Genomic DNA, 21519 nt, shown 5'->3' with positions numbered 1-21519 from the left:
TTGTCCTTTGTATTTATTTATTTTATTTTATTTATTTTTTTATCAAGAACTGCTAATATCAGCTGAACCTCCATGTTAAAATTTAAATTCTTGCTTACCTGTTGAATATGATATCGGAATCAGCGTGGGTAATTTGGCTCAGAAACCCCTCCTTTCACCCTCACTTCAGCCTTTCATTTTTTTTAGTTGATCCCTTGCATCGTATTATACTTCATTGTGTATTATCTTTTTTTTTTTTTTGTATCTTTCTGTGCACTACATTTGTCTTAAGGTGTTTTTCTTCATGTTCTCTACGGTCATTGCCTTTTTCTTGTTTATTATTGTCTTATTACTCGGTCCTTTTAAAACCATTTGGACATTCTCCTAATTTGATTTGTGTTATGCTTCTCTGTGTTGATTCTCCCATCTCTAACTATTATGCTGTAAATGAGACTCATGCACACCTCCTCTTACCCAGTCCCTCTGCATTTTATTCTTATAGGCTCCTGTGCTACTCCCTGACCACACTCCTTCATTCATTGCCAGAGAACTAGCCCTATTAGCTAGGCTTTTTCCTACTGATTTCTTCAGTAGCCCTGCCTGCAACAGTTCCTTAGGCACAATGATTAACCATACCCTTTATAACCTAGCAGTGTGATTACTGCTTCTTCATTTCTAATTCTGCAGTTTTAACTTTCCCTTTTGCCCTCGTTCCTGAGCTTCTAGCTTCAGTGACTTAGCAACAGCGATTCCTTTAAATGACATCTCTTCCAATTCCTATATCTGTGATGTCTCGCTCTGCCTACCATCTTCTATGGACGCCATTTTGTTCAGGTGCATGGATGGCATGCAATTGGCTTGTTGTTTAAACGTAGATTTTTCACAAAATCTTTTTCGCAATCCAAATGTCTTCCCTGAAGAAAGTTGATACATGTTACATATTTTGATTAATACTGTTTTTAATTTTAAGATTTAAAGTTTGTACACTTGAGCATTATTTGAATGACAGGTAGTAATGAATCTAGACTAATGTCCTTAATCATAGTTTAAATATTTGCTTATTTTCTTCAGTGTCCCATCTCCAGTAAATAAAAGAAAAATAAATAATATTTAAATATTGATAGCCTAGTCCCTTTAAAAAAAAAGTTCCAATTATTGCCAATATACCATCACATTGCTATGTTTTCACTTAAATCTGGAAGCCAAGAATTAGTTGATAAATACATAATGCTATACAGTATTTAAAGATTGAGCCTATAAGAGTCCTTAGGAGAGTTGTTGCGGCAACCCACCTTGACCTTACTAACTACAACCACTATAACTACCTCCTTCTGGACTGGAGCTGTTCTCGTTTCTGTCACGTTTTTCGTCTTGATCTCTTTTTACCTGCCGCTGATGCCTGCCACCGCGCCTCGTTTGGTTGGTCGGCTGGCTGGTTTCTTGTCCACCCCGTTATGCTGGATGGCTCGATCTACCACCACCACCACTACTACCACCACAACTAAAACCACCAATACCATCACTGTCACTAATCAATCAACCATCTACCACAACTTGACACTTGACTACTGACTGTTCTCACTATTTAAAAAAAATATATCACTACTACGACCATTAATAATATTAACATACCACCACATACACTCGTCATGCAACTTGTATGTCTCTCTCGTACTAACAATATTTCTAACAAATTTTCACTACTGCTATTTTTCTTATAATGCATCTGTTATGTAAAAACACACAACTATACTACTAATCTGTGACTCAAACCATTCATTTTTAATCTTAATATCAATATACTGTACTAACATGACAATGAACACCACTTCTTTTGGCATTGATTTAACTCAACTTCTTCAACTTTAACCCCCAAAATCTAACACGTTCTTCACTACCACCATCATTACCATTACTGCCTCTGTTGTTCTATATGTTATATTACTACTCATACCATTACTATTCGTTCTACTACCAATATCAATCTTATTACATGTATTACAATAATTTCTACAACTTACAATACTCATTACTGTCCATAACTGATAACTGTATGATCCTGTTTTTTTCTCACCTCAAATGCTACACAATTACTGTCACTGTCATCAATATTATTGAAATTACCAATATCACCACCTATTTACCACCACTAACACTGCCACACATACCACCACCATCACTACCACCACCACCACCACCACCACCACCACTACCACCACAACCACAATACCACCATCATCACTACTGCCACTACCACAACCACCACTGCCGTCGTTCTACTGCTGTACTCCCGCTGCCCGCTGTATCCCATTGACAAAGGATCGCTTCCGCTAGGCCCTCCGCCTCCACCTCCACGGAATGTGTCGGTTAAGAAGATAACGGATGGGCCGGATGGGTTCCTTATCTCCTGGCTGCCCCCCCTTGACACGAGCATTCCTGTCGCCTACTATGACATCGAGTATCGAACAGATGGATCTTGGAAGAAACTAAATGATGATCATATTATGGGAGAAACTACTTACAGAAGTAAGTTGTTGTGTTACGTTCTTTAGAGATAATGGCTTCGGGCTAAGAAAATTAGCTTTGAAAACTTGTACTGTACATAGTTGTTGTCAGTTTGTCACTTTTACAGTTATATTGATTATATTACTGTAGTTTAATATTAGAGATTACTTAACATATTTCCACTCTTATTTACTGTTCTGTTCTCCCTGGTTGATTCTACAGTCAAGAAACTTCAGTCTGGAAAGAAATACTACTTCCGTGTCTTTTCCAAGACACTCCGCAGTTATGCTCCATCACCTGAAGTTTTATTTGTTTCTCCTGTGCAGAACAAAGAAAAAGTAAGTATTTTCTTTCTTTTTTCCATTGGGTATGTAAATCAATAGTATGAAAAAAATTTCAGAAAGTTCTATTAACTTTAGTGCTCTATATACTATGTCAAAGGTAAGACATGTGATGAGTATTTTGCCTTTATAATGTTAATTCAGTGAATTTTAACTACTGGTAGCTCATACTATATACTGTACTGGATATTGAGTCAACTGTTTTGTGTGAAGGAGATACTCAGATGCCTGAAGAAAAAGAAAATTAGAAATGACAAGTGAAGTGCTTAAGAGCAATATATAGAGTAATTGTGGTGCTGATAAGAAATGCAGAAATAGGAAAGGGATGTGGAAACGAAAGAAGTGTTGTGTAGAGACACGTGTATGAGTCAGAGCTCACTGATAATGACGGAGAAATGAGCAATAATCTGAATAAATATTTTTCAACAGTTTTCACCAACGAAAATTTAAACATGATACCCGAGGCACCAACTATATACAGAGATAGTGAAGAAAATAGATTAGGCGAGACAGTAGTGACTAGTAACGATGTTAGTAAGCAAATAGACAAACTAAAGCCTAATAAGTCACCAAGTCCCGATAAGATATTTGCCAGAATATTAAGGGATTGTAAGAAAAATAGTATGCCCTTAGCAAAGCTGTTTAACATGTCCTTAAAAATGGGTGTAGTACCAGAGTCCTGGAGGATAGCTAATGTAATACCGATTTTCAAGAAGGGAGATAAATCACTATCCTCTAACTACCATCCAATCAGTTTAACATCAATTGTAGGCAAAGAAATAATTTCAAACTACAGTATTTGAAATCTTCTGGAGAAGCACAAGTTGATCAATAATTCCCAACGTGGCTTCACAAGCGGGCATTCCTGTCTATCTAATCTATTAATATTCTTTTCAACTGTTTTCGAATCGGTGGACCAGGCACAATTATGATGTGGTACATCTCGACTTTAGCAAAACCTTTGACAGAGTCCCCCACGAAAGACTAATAAGAAAAGTGGAGGCTCATGGCATTGAAGGAGATATTCTAAAATGGATTAGGGCGTGGTTACAGGACAGGAAACAGCAGGTGAGCATTAACTGCATTAAATCCGTTGGAAGCGACGTCACTAGTGGAGTACCGAGCTCAGTACTTGGACCATTATTATTTATTATATACATAAACGACATAGATATCCATGTGAGCAGCAACATGAGTAAATTTGCTGATGACACTAAAATAGGGCGTGTAATTAAATCTGACGAGGACTCCGCAAAACTACAGGAAGATCTAAACAAATTTTTTGAATGGTGTGAAAGATGGCCGATGAAATTCAATGTGGACAAATATAAAGTACTCAGTCTTAAGCCAAGTAAACAGTGTGTATTTGCTCGATACAAGGCTAATAAAGTACCTGGGTTCATACAAAGAATTGTTAGTTACAAGACTAGTGAAGTTATCCTCAAACTATATCTTGCGCTTGTGAGACCTCACTTGGATTATGCGTTTCAGTTCTGGTCACCGTATTACAGAATGGATATAGAATCTTCAGAAAGAATTCAGAGGAGAATGACAAGACTAATCCCGGGCATTAGAAACCTTGAGTACAGAGACAGGTTAAAGCATCTTAATTTGCACTCTCGAGAGAGACGGACAGTGAGGGGCGATATGATCGAGGTGTTTAAATGGAAGTCAGGGCCAAACAAAGGGGACATTACAAAGGTACTCAAATTATCCAACCAGGAGCGAACTTATAACAATGGTTTTAAATTAGACAATGTTAGATTTAGGCGTGAAATAGGTTTGGGAATAGAATAGTGGATGAGTGGAACAAGTTACCAAACATCATCATTAACTTGAATACGCTGGATAGCTTCAAACATAGGTTGGATGGATATATGAGCAACAAGGGTTGGGTGTAATGGGACTGCCCAATATGGGCCAATAGTCCCGCTGCAGTTTCCTCCATTTTTATATTCATATGTTCTTATGAAAGACCAAGGAGGAGATGGAGGGAAAGGGTGAAGGATGCACTTTAAGTTACGGGGATGCACATCCAGGAAGCAACAGTGGGAGTGATTCTTAGGTTACTTTCTGATAAGAGTTTATGGTAAAAAAAAAAAAAAAAATAGATAACTGCTGCTGTATAAAAAAAAAGTTATTATAAAGTCTAGAACTATTTTATATTTAATGTATCATTCATGAGCCTGTATGTTTCTTTTGTCTCTCCAATATTTATTCTAATTAATTAAGGAAAATTTCAATTTTTTGTGCCACAAGTAAGTGATTGAATTTGTATGTAAAGGTGGGCCCTCCTGCTCCTGGTTTTTTTTTTTTTTTAGGAGAGTTACCTCCAATATACAGAGCCTTTATCATTTCTACAAACACGTCTTGAGACTACTTAATAGTTACAGTATTCTGTACCTGTAATGACAAAATTAACATAAAATTGGGAAAGAATGTGAAGGGCTTACTGGAACTGCAAAAACAACTGATGTTAAAACACTGCAGTACTGTACTGTTCTATTGTGCAATTGTGGACAAAATTCCTTGAACACTTGCCAGTATATGGCATGTAAGTACTTGAGATCATTAGGCAAGGATGATTGGAATTTTAAAAATTTCTCAGATTTTCCTTTGTATTAAGAAGTGTTTTTACCTTTTATAGTTCCATCATAATACACTATGTGATGAAAGGCAACCTTATTAGACATACACCAATCATATAGAGTAAAGGACCCATAAGTAGATGCCAGATATTGCCAAGTGTTCAGGGAATTTTATCCATAACTGTACATGTACCTGTAGTAGCCACAATCTCAAGTCTCAAAATTGTTACCGTACTGTACTTTGGTTGTTGGGATAGTATGTTTGGTTAAACTTTTTTGCCTTACAGCAGAAATTCTTGGCTTGGAAGTCGTCCATTTTTCCAGCGAGTACTGATTTGTGAGTAATTCTGGGGTGATGAGGTGTGGTCATGTCTTGTCCTTAATCCACATACAGTGAATGGGTTGCAGTAAATAAAGAAGGACTCTGTGTTGCCTTCTACAGTACTTGTACCCCGCTTAACGCGGACAATTGAACCCACAGGGTACCGCGTTAAGTGAAAACCGCGTTAAGTGAACAACAGAACATATGGGATTAATTCCAATAGAGACTGGCGACCCAAACTCCACTTTTTGACGACACACAACTATGTTGTAGTAAAAATATTATCTTAACTTTATGATGGTATGTACACACAATTAATAATTAAGAGAAATATCAATAATATTAGGTTTTTTAACACTTACATTAGTAGAAAAGATGGCTGGGCACACGGGGATGGGGGGTTGGTTCCGAGGCAGAGGGCAGATTATTGGCCCTCGCCTGTATCACTTGTATCAATTGTATCACTATCCACCACAGAGGCTTGCAGGGCCTCTTTGTTAAACCCCTCAAAGTCCATATCCTCACTATAATTATCACTATCACTGACTTGGGACGGCTGTGGTGGGTGGCGGGTGAAGAACTCGGTAATGTTTTGATGACTGGGCAACCTTGTGCGCATCGTGCCCGCGCCGCTTCCCGCGTATATGAGTAGATGAACCGTGTTAAGTGAAAGTTCGGTTCTGGCGAGGCACCGTGTATATGAGAAATCGCGTTAAGTGAAACCGCGTTAAGCGGGGTACAACTGTATTTTGGCAATCCTCTAGCATACCAGGAAAAGGCTTTCAAGGTTCAAAAACACTCTCTCTCTCTCTCTCTCTCTCTCTCTCTCTCTCTCTCTCTAAATTGTCTCCTGTAGAACCTAAGACTTAATGAATAGTTCTTAACTCTAACAGATAAAACTCTGAACAAGAGAAAATAACAAAAACAAAAGATGTCAACTTTTGAACCCAGCATCAACTGCTTTTCTAAGTTTATGTGATGTGTTATGCTTTCAGGCAATAACTGCAGCACTGGTGGGTGGCATCCTCTTCTTTATAGTTGCTATCATCCTCTCTGTTTGTACTGTCAAGATATGCAACAAGCACAAGAGAAGGAAGCAGGAAAAAGGTACTTTACATTTTTTTTTACCTTGGAAATTAGTGTTGCATTTTTAATTATAAGTAAACATCAGTAGCAACGTTTTATGGATCATCAAAGAGTGATGGCCAAAAGCCACATTGATTGTTAAATACCGTCTGGCAAAGCCTGTCTTTTGCACTAACGCCTTGACATGGGTAGCTGCATTATTCAAATGAACAAGAGTTTTGCTACAAGCAGCCTTCTCGGTCAGAGTCGAGGCTTTAACCCCATGTGATTAAAAGGCTGCCTTAGGAGTTAGGGCTGTGAGGCTTCAGTTCAGCATAAAGGAAAGTTCACCCCCTTGCACTCTCAATTTCTGCTGTGTTGCCAAATGGGTGAAAGTTAGTCCTAATGCATGTAGCTGTGAAATTTTCTTTCTCTGAGCCAAGGCAAGAAGGGAAATTACTAATATAAAGACGATTTCTAAATCTTGTAACATGAATGTACTGTACTTCTAGAATTAAAGAATTTAGGAACTGGCTCCAGAGACCAAGTACCTTGTAAAGATTGTAAAGGTCTTCATAAAAATAAATATTGGGAATGATCAAAATTTCAGTGAAGAAAAGATAAATAGCAAAAACCAATCACACCTGGCTAGCCAAAATGCATTGATAGTAGGCAGACTAATTAACAATTATTTCACTGAAAACCTTTGAGAAGAATTACATAGATCAAAGGAAGTCAAACAGTCTCTAGCTTCTCTACACTACCAAACTCCTGAAAAATTCTCAAAGAAGATTCTGACTGTCTAGTAATCATAACCTCTAGAGGTCAAATTAAAAAACTATCTATAGAGCCTAGAATGAAACCCTAAATTTGGGCCTAGGTAGATATGTACAACTTTCATCAACTTGGTAGACAATAATTTTTAAATACCGTGTACCGTATAGAACTCTGTCCAGCACGTATCATTAATTCATATTTATATACAGTATAGTACTACAAAACATGTGAAAATACCTTGTTAATCTTCTGTCATTTCTCTAAAGGTAAAGCCTCCAAGAGATATTTATTTCATTTGCAGTGAATCCTCAAAGATACGGACTAAAAGGGGGGACCAGCTGTCCGGAAAAGCCGATTGTCCGGATTTTCCGGTGAATAATAAATTATATAAGAAACGCCCAAAATACAGTACTAATGTAGTGATGAAGAAATTATTGCATTAAACCATGCATTTACCTTTGATAACATAAAATAAACATTGTATCATTACTAGAGTGAATGAAATAATATTCCCACAAACAACAAATGTCAACTCTTTATGTTTCCCACCTCCTTGGGCACCAGTGTCCAAGCAACTGATGGGTCAAGCAGCGGCCACAGGCCTAAAATTTTCTTTGCCCTGGTTTGGGGATGTTTCTTAGGGAAACTTCTAGGAGGCTTCTTAGCCCAGAACCCCCAAATTTTTTGTCCGGATCTTCCGAAATCCGGATTTTCCGGGTCCGGATCTTCGAGGGTTTACTGTAATAACAAAGTTATTTTAAGCTACTTTATCTCAATGTATGGCAAAAACATGATTGTATGGGTTTTGTCTTATCTCTTAATCTCAGAGAAATACCTAAATTACATTTAAAATTGAGGAACGTAGTCTGCAGCTAAACCAAGATGCATAAAAGAAGACCTCTCTGACATGGATTGTGTGGCTGTAGGAAGTATTTATGTTCAGTGCCATTTTATGAAATGAGAACATCCTAGCAGGGTGCTAACAGTAGGCTTTTGTGACACAAAACCTCTTTCAACCACCATAGCATGGTGTAAGATCATACAGGTCATATAGGAACTGCAGTGGCATGAATATGAACTTACCTTTTAAGGTCAAATGGGTTTAAAGCACATGAGTGTCCACTATGGGCTTTGATGTTTGACTTGGAGTGTTGCTGGTGAAAGACAGCCATCAAATCAGTTAGGATCAAATTCTCGACACAGTTTCAAGAAGGCATGAAGGCTGCCTCCTGCACCCACATTTTCAGTCTAGATAATGTACACTATTCTTAACATGTCAAGGCCCTCTGACAAGAGGTGAGCTTTGCCTGGAGGGCTTTTGTAGATTACTTAAATCTTTCTCTTGGTCATAAAATGAGATTTCATATTGAACTCCTTTTGTTTATCAATTTATACCAGTGTGTGAAGTGGAACTTTCTTGAGAAAATCTATCTCAAATTGAAAATGGTTGCTCCTTAAGATCCATATGTAAAAAAGTCGATTTTTATTTATTTGTTTGTACTGCACGTCCATAGTCTTCACGAGATTAAATATCATTATAAATTTTTATTGTTACAGTAATTTTAATGTAATGTCAGTGTTTAACCCCATGAAATAATTTTCTTTTCCTGCTGCTCCTGGACACATCAGAACTTCAATCACATATTTTCTATGACACAGCATATAATGCAGTTGCCTGTCGGGTTACTGAGTCCAGAAATGGTGGTCACGGGTCCAGCCCTGTGCCTTTGAAAAAGTAAGACTTCAATTTTTGTAGCTTATGGTGTAGTCATAATGTTTCTATGTAGACAACTAACATTATTTTGCATGGTGAAAACTTTTTGCTACTAATGTATTGAATTACCAGTATTCTAATAAGCTAACATTGGGAAAGCCTCTTGGGAAAAGAGAAGAGTATTTTTTTATCATATCTTTGTTGTTTTGGCAAGCCTTAAAGGAATTATCAGTCAAATTTTGTAATTAATATAACTTTTAAGGTACCTCTATATATATATATATATATATATATATATATATATATATATATATATATATATATATATATATATATATATATATATATATATATATATATATATATATATATATATATATATATATATATATATATATATATATATATATATATATATATATATATATAATTTTTTTTTATCTTTAGCCACTTGTATTAGACAGAAAGTAATGAACACATTTGTTTATCTTTTATGATATTACACTCCTAACCTAAACCACAGTGTACAGGAGACAAATTAGTGTATGGACTATTCCATGCACTTCGTATCTGTGTTCCTTTCAGATATCATAATGGTACTGGTAAAGCCTGTACAATGTTTTTTTAGGCATCAGGATGATGTGAAGTCTGACATGGTGCAGCTCCTGTATCTAGGGCGAGACCAGTGCTAGTTGGAGTCCTCCCCACAGCCTCACTCACAGCTAGAGTAAGATTCTGCCTTTAGGTGCTCAGATATTGTCCTTCTCATCTTTATGGTTGCCTGTGTCGGGGACGTCACACCTGGTTGTTGGTCTACTTAACACAAGCCTGTCTGGTATGGTCTGGTCAAGGCAGCTGTGCCACCTCATTGATCTCTTTTTAACATTTCTCTCTTCCTCCTTGTACCTGTTGGTTTGGGCCCATTATTTTTTATGCATTCTCTACCCTTTTTGGGTTGTAAATAAATTCCTATAACTACAGTAGTGTATGCTGCATTACAGTAGAATCTCAGAATACTGGAAACCAAACATCTGATAGTCTCAGAAGTTGTTTAAGAAATAATCACAGAAAATATAAGGGAGAAAAACTAATTGCTATCAGATCTCATTAGAGAATAAGGCCACATAAAGAATTATGAATAAGAATGATCCAGGTCGTGATGAGCAATTTAGTGCAAAATTAATTATCAGTAAACTTAAAAAAATCCACCATACTCTTAACAAGAGTCCTGTCCTGTCCTGTCCTGTCCTGTCCTATCCTGCACTGTACTGGAGCAGTGAAAGAAATTCCAGTGTCTCTCATGTTATTTGTGGACAGTTTGTCTTTGCATTGAAAACTCAATACTGAAGCCTGTAACCTTATGCAGCCATAATTACTTATATATTTTTATACAGTACACTACTTGTTTATTACTATATTGGATATGGGACCATTTATCAGGCATGCTTGGGATCTGGGGGTTGCCGGATAGGAATTTTTCCCAGAATTTGGAGCTCCAAGCCTAAAAATGTACAAAATATACAGTAAACCCTTTGTAACTGCCTGTGAAGACTGTTCAGATCACTAGATTCACCCCTGTAACATTAAGATATAAAATTGTAGGCATATAAACATCAATAAAAAAACTTTATAGATTGCACATGGATAATGAAAGCATAAAATTAATACGAGTTATTGTACACACTGTGTCGCACTTGCCCCTGAAACTCCCCTTAGCAACGGTGCTCTGCCACGGATCCTCCAACCTCTACACATTCACCACCCTTAGATATGTAAAACTTTATATCCTATGATAATTTTTTCTTTTTGCACTTTATCTATGTAGAATTGTATCTACATGTAACTAAGTAAAATAAATGATGAAAATTATGTGTATCTACCCAAAATTACTAGTTGAAAAACACTTTTTAATGTACCTATTATAATTATTTATATTTTTTTCACTTTTTGTGTGCAAAATTGGGTGTGTATGTAAATGAGTAAAGAAAATTAAATGTACTGTATCTACCCAAAATTCCGAGTTGAAAAATGAACCAAAACATAACTTAGCTCACAGGTGGAGAATGGTTGGAACCCCGCTCAGCCTGGGAATAATTTTTGGCACTTTTAAGCAATTTGTTACAGAGCATAGTCGATTTTTGGAGCATTATGGATACCAGGTTGTTCTATACATGGTCCCATACCTGTACAGTATCAGACAAGGTATATTGGTGTTTTTTGAGTACACTAATTACATTAACAGTGTCTCCCAAGTTCAGGTGAGATTTTATACAAATCCTAATATATATATATATATAATACTAATCATGATTGATAAAAAATACTGTACAGTGTATATAATATGGGAAAACTCAGGTATCCTCACATAGAAGTGTGGCTTTGTTATCCCAGCTACAGGTTTGGCTTGGCCTGTGGATCTTGCAATTAATGTGTGTTGAATGTGCGATTCAAAGCTTTAGATTCACACTTTATTGCAAGTACAGCATGCCCTTCAAATTCCCGGGGGTTACGTTCTCAAAATGGTCGCGAATCGCCAAATCCGCGAATAACATTTGCTGACCAGGGGAGGGGAGGAGGGGGTACATTTTTACTTGTATACAAAGAAATGTATATTCCCTTTATGTGTTTGCCCTTAGGATCATAATTTAATTTACCTGTATTGTATATATACGTATGTGTGTGTAGACACACACACACACACACACACACACACACACACACACACACACACACACACACAAAACCCATACAAATAAATAATAATGGGAAAATCCTCTCACAAATAATCAGAAACAAATGTATTAAAAATGTTGAGTCTACCCTCAAGTCTACTCTGTGCTTTGTTATTAATAAAGCAGCTATAGGTAGCAGGCGGTTATCAAACAGGGAGGTACTACTGCCTGGGAAGATATTGGAAGCATTAAGTGTTGTCTAATGGTAGACCCTACTGCCATATGGCATCACAAAAATTGTGACCAAGCCCCAGGTTGCTGATTTGACTTTCTGCCTCATTTACATACAATTGTAGGGTCAATTGTTTCTCTTTCTTTGACAGCACAACATACATAATGTATATCATTTCAATACAGGGTACAGTACATATTTACCTTATGGAAGGGTCATTTTCGGTTTACAGAAAATTCGGCTTGAAGATAGGGTCCAGGAACGGAATCTTTCCATAAACCAGGGAGTGTCTGTATTTTTTTTTTATGTATCTCTTTGGTTTCTAACCTATCTGGCATAGCTTCATTAATTTGAATAATTTGTTTCTTAATTTAGTGATTTTTTTTCTTTTTTTTTACCATTGGGATTGTTTCTTTGGTTGGACAGAAGCCATAGCTATCTGCTTTCTGCTCAGGTACTGTAATGAAGTCTGTGGTTAACAGCCACCAAATTCTGTTTATGTTGTTCAAGTTAGTCATCAGTATCATGTAGCCTCCATCTGGTCACCCTTGTTAAGTCATCATGTCTGTAACTAAAAGATGGTAAGAAATAATGGTTTGGGTATTTTCATATTTTGGGCAAAGAGTATACTGGTAATGGGGGGGGGGGGGATCACTCCTTCATTGTGGCAGGATTTAACAACACTTGACAGGCTGTATAATATTCACTCTCTGTGACGCTCAACATACATATTGGGTCTCTTTTTCTTCAGTTTTATATTACTCGGAAGATACTGTAGTACAGGGATATATCCTTTATTATTACTGTACTGTACAAGGTATTGATATGTATTGTTTATTTTTCCTTATATTTTATGTACAGTACAGTTGTACCCCACTTAACGCGGTCAATTGAACCCAGAGGGTCCCGTGTTAAGTGAAATCCGCGTTAAGTGAACAACAGAACATATGGGATTAATTCCAATAGAAACCGGCCTGACCCCCAAACTCCACTTTTTGAAGGCACATACCTATGTTGTAGTAAAAATAACATCTTAATTTTATGATGGTACATGCACACAATTAATACTTAAGAGAAATACAGTCGCCAAGTTAATGTCCATTCAAATAATGGACTCAACTCCCTCCCTCTCTCACACTACACTCGCTGGCTCTTCCCTCTCAGAGAAATTTTTGGGGGAAAACCACTAAATTTTAATAAATAATACCTCAAACTAAAGTTAGGATAATACAATTGACATTGCTGGATTCCTTGTAAGACCAGGAATATTTTGAATATAAATGTCATATATTTTGCACAAAAGATAACATAGTTACCTAGAGAAAAATTTTTATCTAAAATTTGTATGTTTAATGAAAAATATATGATGTTTATATTCAAAATGATCACCAAATTATAAGAATTCCAGCAATGTAAATTATATTCTGACCGGGTAATTTGTATGAATTTTATGAGCTAAAACAAATATCTTCAGTTAATAAAAAAAAAATAATCTTCACAACACTATCTGTCAATCAAAGTACCCCACCTTGCCTCCCCCCTCTTCCAACCGCGCGGTCAGTCCCAACCCTCCCCCCCACCCCCCACCAATCCTCCCTTCCAGGGTTTTTAACATTTAGTATTAAATAATACCTCAGATTAAAGTTAGGATAATATAATTGACATTGCTGGATTCCTTGTAAGACCAGGAATATTTTGAATATAAATGTCATATATTTTGCACAAAAAATAACATAGTTAATTTGAGAACAATTTTTATCTAAAATTTGTATGTCTAATGCAAAAATATGATGTTTATATTCAAAATGATCATCAAATTATAAGAATTCCAGCAATGTAAATTATATTCAGACCGGATAATTTGTATGAATTTTATGAGCTAAAACAAATATCTTCAGTTAATAAAAAAAAAAATAATTCTTCACAGGGTAACAGATGGTCGGTCGGTCCCTCCCTCCCCCCCACCCCCCACCAACCGTCCCAAGGAGATGTGTGGGATAACCACTAAATTTTAATAAATAATACCTCAAACTAAAGTTAGGATAATATAATTGACATTGCTGGATTCCTTGTAAGACCAGGAATATTTTGAATATAAATGTCATATATTTTGCACAAAAGATAACATAGTTAATTTGAGAAAAAATTTTATCTAAAATTTGTATGTCTAATGCAAAAATATGATGTTTATATTCAAAATGATCACCAAATTATAAGAATTCCAGCAATGTAAATTATATTCTGGTCGGGTAATTTGTATGAATTTTATGAGCTAAAACAGGCAGTCAGGCAGGGTGGGGCAAATCTAAAAATAGCGTCTCGAGCCGGACACTCACCGCGTATATGTGGAAAAAATCCGTGTTAAGTGAAAGTTCAGCTCTGGCGAGGCACCGCGTATATGATAAAACGCGTTAAGTGAAACCGCGTTAGGCGGGGTAATACTGTATATGATTATGTGTAGGGAAGCTTTCCTTGGTTTAAAACATAATGCATATAAATGTATTGGCCCATATGTATCCACATGCTACCTTTTCTATTCATCCAATAGCTAGAAGATCCAGAAGTTATTGAAGTGTGATTCAACACATTTGGCTAACTGCAAGACTAATTACTTTTGTTTTCATAAATATATAGAAGGTGTGTACCAAACAAATTAAGTAAACACTATTAAAAGTGTTTTATGTGACAAAGTACAGCCGTTATTTTCTAAAAAACAGGTTTTGTGATATAGTCCAGAATGCAACGCCTAGCTTATACCTAGGTATGTAAATGCCTAGCATTAACTCGCCAGGCCAACATACAGGCAATTAAAACATCTAATAATTTCTTAAAAATTTTTAATATTACGAGGACACGTCGCTCCCTGGCATTTACAGAGGTGTAATTGCAATTCTCTAAACCCCCTCCCGCACCCTCCATCACACGCACTGCCACCATCATCTCTTGCCTTAGAGCGAGCAGTAAACAAAAGTTAACTCTCGAGGGGTGGAGATGGGTGGGTTATCGGCTTCGCATTCTGGACTATATCACAAAAACTGGTTTTTAGAAAAAAAGGGCTTTTTTTTCAGTCCAGAATGCGACACCTAGCTTTGAATACCCGAGCATGGGGTGGAGAGGGAGGTGACGTTGCATACAAGGCTTCGCTAGCTTCGGTCCAGAGTATGATTATAAACCGTTTGGAATATTTTTCAACACTGTATTAGGAACATTTACCGGAAGGTAAAATGTTAATTTACATATCTCAATGAGGATACCAACTTTATTCTGATGAGAAAGAAGGTCCTGGTTGTGGAGATTGACTAGGTGGGGAAGGGGACCCCAGCACCACCCCATGTGAAGCATCTTCCAGAGATAGATGAAGATAGCTGTTTTGAAAGGTTTTTGAAGATCTCCAAAAGCCCACTTCTTTGATCTGACTGAGGCTCATATGCCGCAGAAAGGCCACAGACCCTGCATATTTCCTGGTGTCATGTGCCAAAAATTTCTTGCCAGGGTCTGCTTGATTCACTAACTGAGATAAATATTTTGTCATTTGACTAGGAGAAAATTTCTTACCATCCTGTGATGAGAATACATAGGGGCCTTGATTAGGGAATCTGGTAAACCATTCCTGAAGATTCTTAACTGGGCACAATATATGAGGAACCCTTGTCTCATCCATTAGCCGTTTTATCTTAATAGGTTGAGCTTTAAAATCCTCCCTTTCATTTTTTCTTAGGATCCCCGTAGGAAAAAGAGTGACATCTTCCTCAAAAAATACCAATACCCCCTGTAATATGGATTATTGGAAATTGAAATCAGTTCACTCATTCTCATACCTGTTTCTATTGCTAGAAGGAAGGCTACCTTCTGGAGAAATCCATCCTGGTTCAGATTTATATTGTAATTAGGCCCCATAAGAAATTTAGTAACTTTTTCTAGAGACCAAGGTGGGATTCTGTTAGGCCGAGGGGGTCTCTGAATGAAAAAGGACGATCTGAGCATTTGATAAATCCTTGGGTTCAAAGTAATATTAAAACCCCATGCCAGAGGCTCAACCAATGCTGATTTATAAGATGCAATTGTCGATCCTTGAAGGTCTTTAACTCTGAACAGAAATTCTAAAAATTCTAACACAACTGTTTCCGACAATGTGTCTGGAATCGTTAACTTAATAAATTGTTGAAAAAGTTTCCAAGCTTTCTCATATTGCATAGAAGTTTGGGGTCTATGACCTGCTATTACTTGGTTAGCTATATTGGAATTACCCAACAATCTATTTAAACTTCTTTTGAGAATCTCCAAGCGTGAAGTGCCAAGGATATCTCGAACTGAGAATGCAGTACCTGGTCTAGACATCCTTGTTGCAATTGTAGCAGATGCGGGCACCAGTCCAACAGATCCAGGGACCAAGGTTGTAGGATCCAATATGGTGCAATTAAGAGCACCTTGCCTTGGAAGAATCTGAGTTTGTGAACCACTTTGGGCAACATTTTCACAGGTGGGAACAGATAGATTGAATTCCAACGATTCTAATCTATGAGTAGAGCATTTCCTAAAAGATTCGATCGTTCTAGAGATTCATAAAGTAGCATCTTGTGATTTTTTAGGGTGACAAAGAGCTCTATTTTTGGAGTTCCAAACTTCCTCACTTGACTCTTGAACTCTGATACCTTTAGGGACCATTCTGTTTTCGTCGATACTGACCTGAGACAGGACAACGCATGTGCCCAATTGTTTTGTTACACAAACTTCGAAAAAAATTTCTGACAGTTTTAGAAGGGGCCAAGATCTGGTTGAGCCTTGATGACTGAGACAAAACACTGCCGTTTTGTTGTCCATGGCAAACAGGATCATCATATTTTTTAAATTTGGGTTTGCCAACAAAAAGAATAGGACTACAGGTACTGCTAATTCTTTTACGTTTATGTGTTTGTCCCAAAGGGAGTTGCTCCACTTCCCTTGACTAAATTCCCCTTTTGAGAAATGGTATCCCCATCCAATTCTGGATGCATCTGTACAAACGACCAAGTCTGTTTGAGGCGGAAACCAGAGAGGAACCGATTAGATTGTCCAAATTTGTTCACCATGACAGATGATTCTTGATCTGAATAGGGAGAGAAGAAGTAATATTTCTGCTTCTATGAAGCAACTTCGAGCCCAGATGAGTTAGTTGCTCCTTCCTTAACTTTCCCAAAGGAACCACTATTGTGGCAAAATTCAACAGACCCAATTGTGCCAAGAAACCTTTTGCTTTGCACAAAAGGCTTCTACTTGGTTTATCACATCTGTTACTTTTGCTTCGGTAGACTGACTAAATGCTGATTTGTATCCTACTGGAGACCTAACCAATCCAATTTCTGACATGGTATGAGATTTGATTTGACCTGGTTTATCTTTAATCCTAGGTTTTGAAATAGTACTAGTGTCTGTTGGGTCGCCCTTTGACAATCTTCGAAAGAGTTTCCCACTATCAGCCAATTGTCTAGATAAGCAAAAGTTCTTATGCCCTCCTTCGCAAGAATCTCTCCGGGATGTTTGCCAGTTTTGTAAACACTTACGGCGCAATTGTCAGGCCGAATAGCATCACCGTGAATTGATAAGTTACATCCCCCACTGCGAACACTAGAAACTTTCTGTACCTGGAAGCAACAGGAACGTGATAATAGGCATCTTCGAGGTCCACTTTTGAGAACCAAGCATTGGGCAAAAGTAGATGCCTCAGATGACCATAAGTGAGCATCTTAAAACTTTTTTTTTTTTTTTTGGTAATAAATTTGTTCAGGACTGAAAGATCTAAAATCCATCTCAATTTGTCGCTGCCTTTCTTGGGGACTGGGAATAGGCGAGACATGAAACATTTCTCTAACTGTAACAGTTCTATTACACCTCTGTTTAACAGTTGAATTTCAAATTCTGTGAGTAAGGAGGTTGGTTTTTTACCCCTTTTTGGTAACGCTAGGGGAGGGCGCCTCAACCAAGTCCATGTGAGGCCCCCTTTGATTGTCTTGTAAGCCCATATGGAAGAAGTCCATCTGTTTTCCCAACCCCCTAGACGACCCAGCTGTCTGGCTTCATTGGAAGGGAGTGGTCGCTGATGTGGTGGAATAAGGTCTTCCACTTCTGAACAAACGGCCACCCCCTACTACGTCTTGGATTGTTTCCTCCTCTAAAGTTTCCTCTAGGTTGATAACTGAACCTAGCAGCTGGTCCTGTTCCCTTGAAAAGCCTTCCTCTTTTAGATTTCCGAAAGGTCTGAGGATTCCTGGGAACAGTAATATTAATTGCTTGCTCAACAGCTGCTCTATATTTAACCAATGTTTGTTCATCAAACAAAGCAGGAGAAAGAGGGGTAAAACGTAGCAATAAATAAGCACTACCACTTGAAGCATTATTTGTGGCTTGCTTCCTTAGTTGGGCTTTTAGTTTTTGGGCTTTCAACAACATATCTAAAAATGAGTTGTACAGGAATTATGGAATCCCTTGTATAGCAGCAGCAAAACATTTATCCACTTCTGAATGTTCCTCATAGTCCAGCACAAACTTAGTCAATAACTGACACATCATGATTGCAGACCAATTATCTGCTGCCAATTTCCTAATTTTAAATTCTTCAAGCAACTGTGCAGAAGCAACTGGTTTCAAATTTCTTTCAAAACTTATATCAGCATATTTTGGAGCCGACAAATACTGGGAAAGTTCATATAAGGAACTCTTTTTGTCATTAAATCGGAACTTCAAAAAAAATAAATAAACTTGTGAGCATTCCTGTCTGCGGGAATGAATGTTAAGTCTTTCAATACGTTAGCCCAGACTTCGTCTATTTCAGAGATCATTTTTGGGCTAATATCAGGCCCAGAAATTGTAGTATCACCTTCTAAAAACAATGAATGATGACCCACAGTTGCCTGCCCTTCCTGTCTCTTTGTAAGTGCTGAGAGATCAGAAAGTTTAGAAACATTTTCATAAAATACAGTACTGTACCTTGAATAAGGAATTTACAGAAAGCAGACTGACTAGGTAGAGATTCTTGTAACCTTCCTACTGCCTCATTATGTCGAAAATCCAAGAACCTACTTTTCTTAGCAGAAGCAGGCTTGTCTAATTGGGGATTAAGTCTCTTACCTATCACTGATAAATCTATTATTGAACAAATGGTTTTAGTGAAACAAATGACACAAAAGTGTTTGTAATAACCTGAGGTGTCTCAGGGGTGCTTATAATGATAACTAGTGTTCAAAATGATTGCTGGTGTCTTTGTAAGTGTTTATGATGACCCCGGGTGTCTCAAAAGTATTTGTTATGCCATGTGTTTCAAAGGTGCTCATAATGAAGTCATGTGTCACATTTATTTATAATGCCACAATTGTTCTTAATGACTCCAGGTATCTTAGAAGTTTTAATATTGACGAGAGACATCCAATAGAGGCTCTTCAGTTACCCCAGGTGGCTCACAGGTAATCGTAATAACCACCAAGTGACTTAAAGGGACTCAATTATATGCCAGGCATTACAATGATGATCAAATGACTCATTTCTTACAGATCATCATGATATGTAAAATGACTCACTTGTGCTAAAAATTACCCCCAGGTGATTTACCGTCATTCATAATGATGTCAAATGACTCACAGGGGCTTGGAAAGATGGCTAGTATGTCACAAATGCTCATAATGACCCCAAGTGAATCAGATACTCACAATAACACCAGGTGCAGAGTGTCCCCAGGTGACATCACACACACACTCCTCACACTTCTCATTAAAAAGATTATGATGGGTCAATTTTAGTTGAATTTGGTGTGCAATATGAGAATACAGCTTAAGATTACCTTCAATCAAAATGTGTATGGTATATCATGAGTTAGACCCTATTTTCAAAATTTTACAGCCATATCTTATTTTATACAGTATTGGTTTTGACAAGCAAACATATGAAGTACAGCTGTCATCATTTGATTGTACAAAGAAGTCAGAATACAGTATATAAAAATGAAGGTTCCCCATCATGTAGCATAAGGTAGATAATTATAATTATTAGTAGAGTGGTGATAGAAAGCAAAAAGAAAAGGAATATAATAGTAGCAATAGCTTGGAAATACAAGGTAGATCATCAATTTGAATGAGCCAAAGGAAAGGACCATCATTGTAAGGACAAAAGCTCTTCTTCATGGTACGGTACTGCTTTATCCATGGGCTAAGACTTGCTTTTCTACTACAGGTTGTACCTCTCTAGTCCGGCATTCTGTGGTCCGGAAACTCCCGTGGTCCGGAACGATTTTAGTTTGTCCAATAGGTAGATAGGCAGTTTTTTTTTTTTTTACTTAGGTATCTGAATTATTATTATTATTACAGGAGTATTAAATTTTTGCCCCCCAGGCCCCAATGTGGGGGAAATTAAGGTTTGTTTACATCCGGCAGTTCGGCTGCTCTCTCTCTCTCTGCTTGTCTATACAGAGTACAACATTTAACCCTTCAATATATATGAGCAGTAAATAAGTGTTGCTTTCAAATTCTTATGTAGAGTAATGACGATATATTTTCACATGTGCGCACTTACATACGAGCAGTCTCACTTTTTTTTTTACCATTAATGGTTAGCTACTTATATTGTTCCATTTATTAACATTAAATAACATTACAGGTACTTCAAGCAACCATATTCATTTTTTACATTAATTTTACTACAGCTAAACTCAGGGTCTTATTTTCTTCAGTTTTATATGTAGAACCAATCAGTCACTGGTTTCGTAAGCTTTAACATAAACAATGCCGGCAGCCGTCTCGTCTCCTCTAATATTCCACGTATTATTAATAAATTGTATTGTTAATTTTGCACACACGTACATTAATTCAATAAAAACAAATTCAGAAACATTAATTAAAATATATATGAACAGTAAATAAGTGTTGCTTTCATATTCTTATGTAAAGTAATGATGATATGTTTTCACGTGTGCGCATGCGCACTTACATATGCGATCTCTCTTTTTCTTTACCATTATCGTTAGCTACTTCTATTGTTCCATTTATTAACATTAAATAACATTACTTAAAACAACCATATTAATTTTACTACAGCTACAACCAAGGTCTTATTTTCTTCAGTTTTATATGTAGAACCAGTCAGTCACTGGTTTTGTAATCAACGAAAACAATGCTGTGTCATTTCCTCGTGTGTTTTAATATTCTACGTATTATTAATGAATTGTATTGCTCATTTTGCACACATAAACATTAATTCAATAAAAAAGACATTCAGTAATAAACAATAATGAATCTTTTGTACATAAGAGAAATGACGCTGTTTACACGATTATGCACGTCGTCTGCACGTTGGCGGGCC

General features: G+C 37.0%; 1 protein-coding gene across 12 annotated transcripts in view; it reads left to right on the top strand.

The window, feature by feature from the left end:
* The window catches only part of LOC121861471 (protein turtle-like), a 129654-nt gene that overhangs the window by 91094 nt on the left and 17041 nt on the right, over positions 1–21519 (top strand). For 7 of the 12 annotated variants that reach the window (XM_042359230.1, XM_042359228.1, XM_042359227.1 and 4 more), the window contains 4 exons: positions 2299–2505; positions 2707–2822; positions 6731–6842; positions 9207–9312. In XM_042359230.1, coding sequence (XP_042215164.1) covers positions 2299–2505; positions 2707–2822; positions 6731–6842; positions 9207–9312 — 541 coding nt within the window. The remainder of the gene's footprint in view (positions 1–2298; positions 2506–2706; positions 2823–6730; positions 6843–9206; positions 9313–21519) is intronic. The other 5 variants (XM_042359237.1, XM_042359238.1, XM_042359231.1 and 2 more) reach the window with 2 other exon arrangements.

Source organism: Homarus americanus, unplaced genomic scaffold, assembly GCF_018991925.1.
Source record: "Homarus americanus isolate GMGI-L3 unplaced genomic scaffold, GMGI_Hamer_2.0 scaffold24260, whole genome shotgun sequence".
NCBI lineage: Eukaryota > Metazoa > Arthropoda > Malacostraca > Decapoda > Nephropidae > Homarus > Homarus americanus.
Note: the sequence above shows the minus strand (reverse complement) of the source record. Positions and strands in the feature narration are given on the sequence as shown.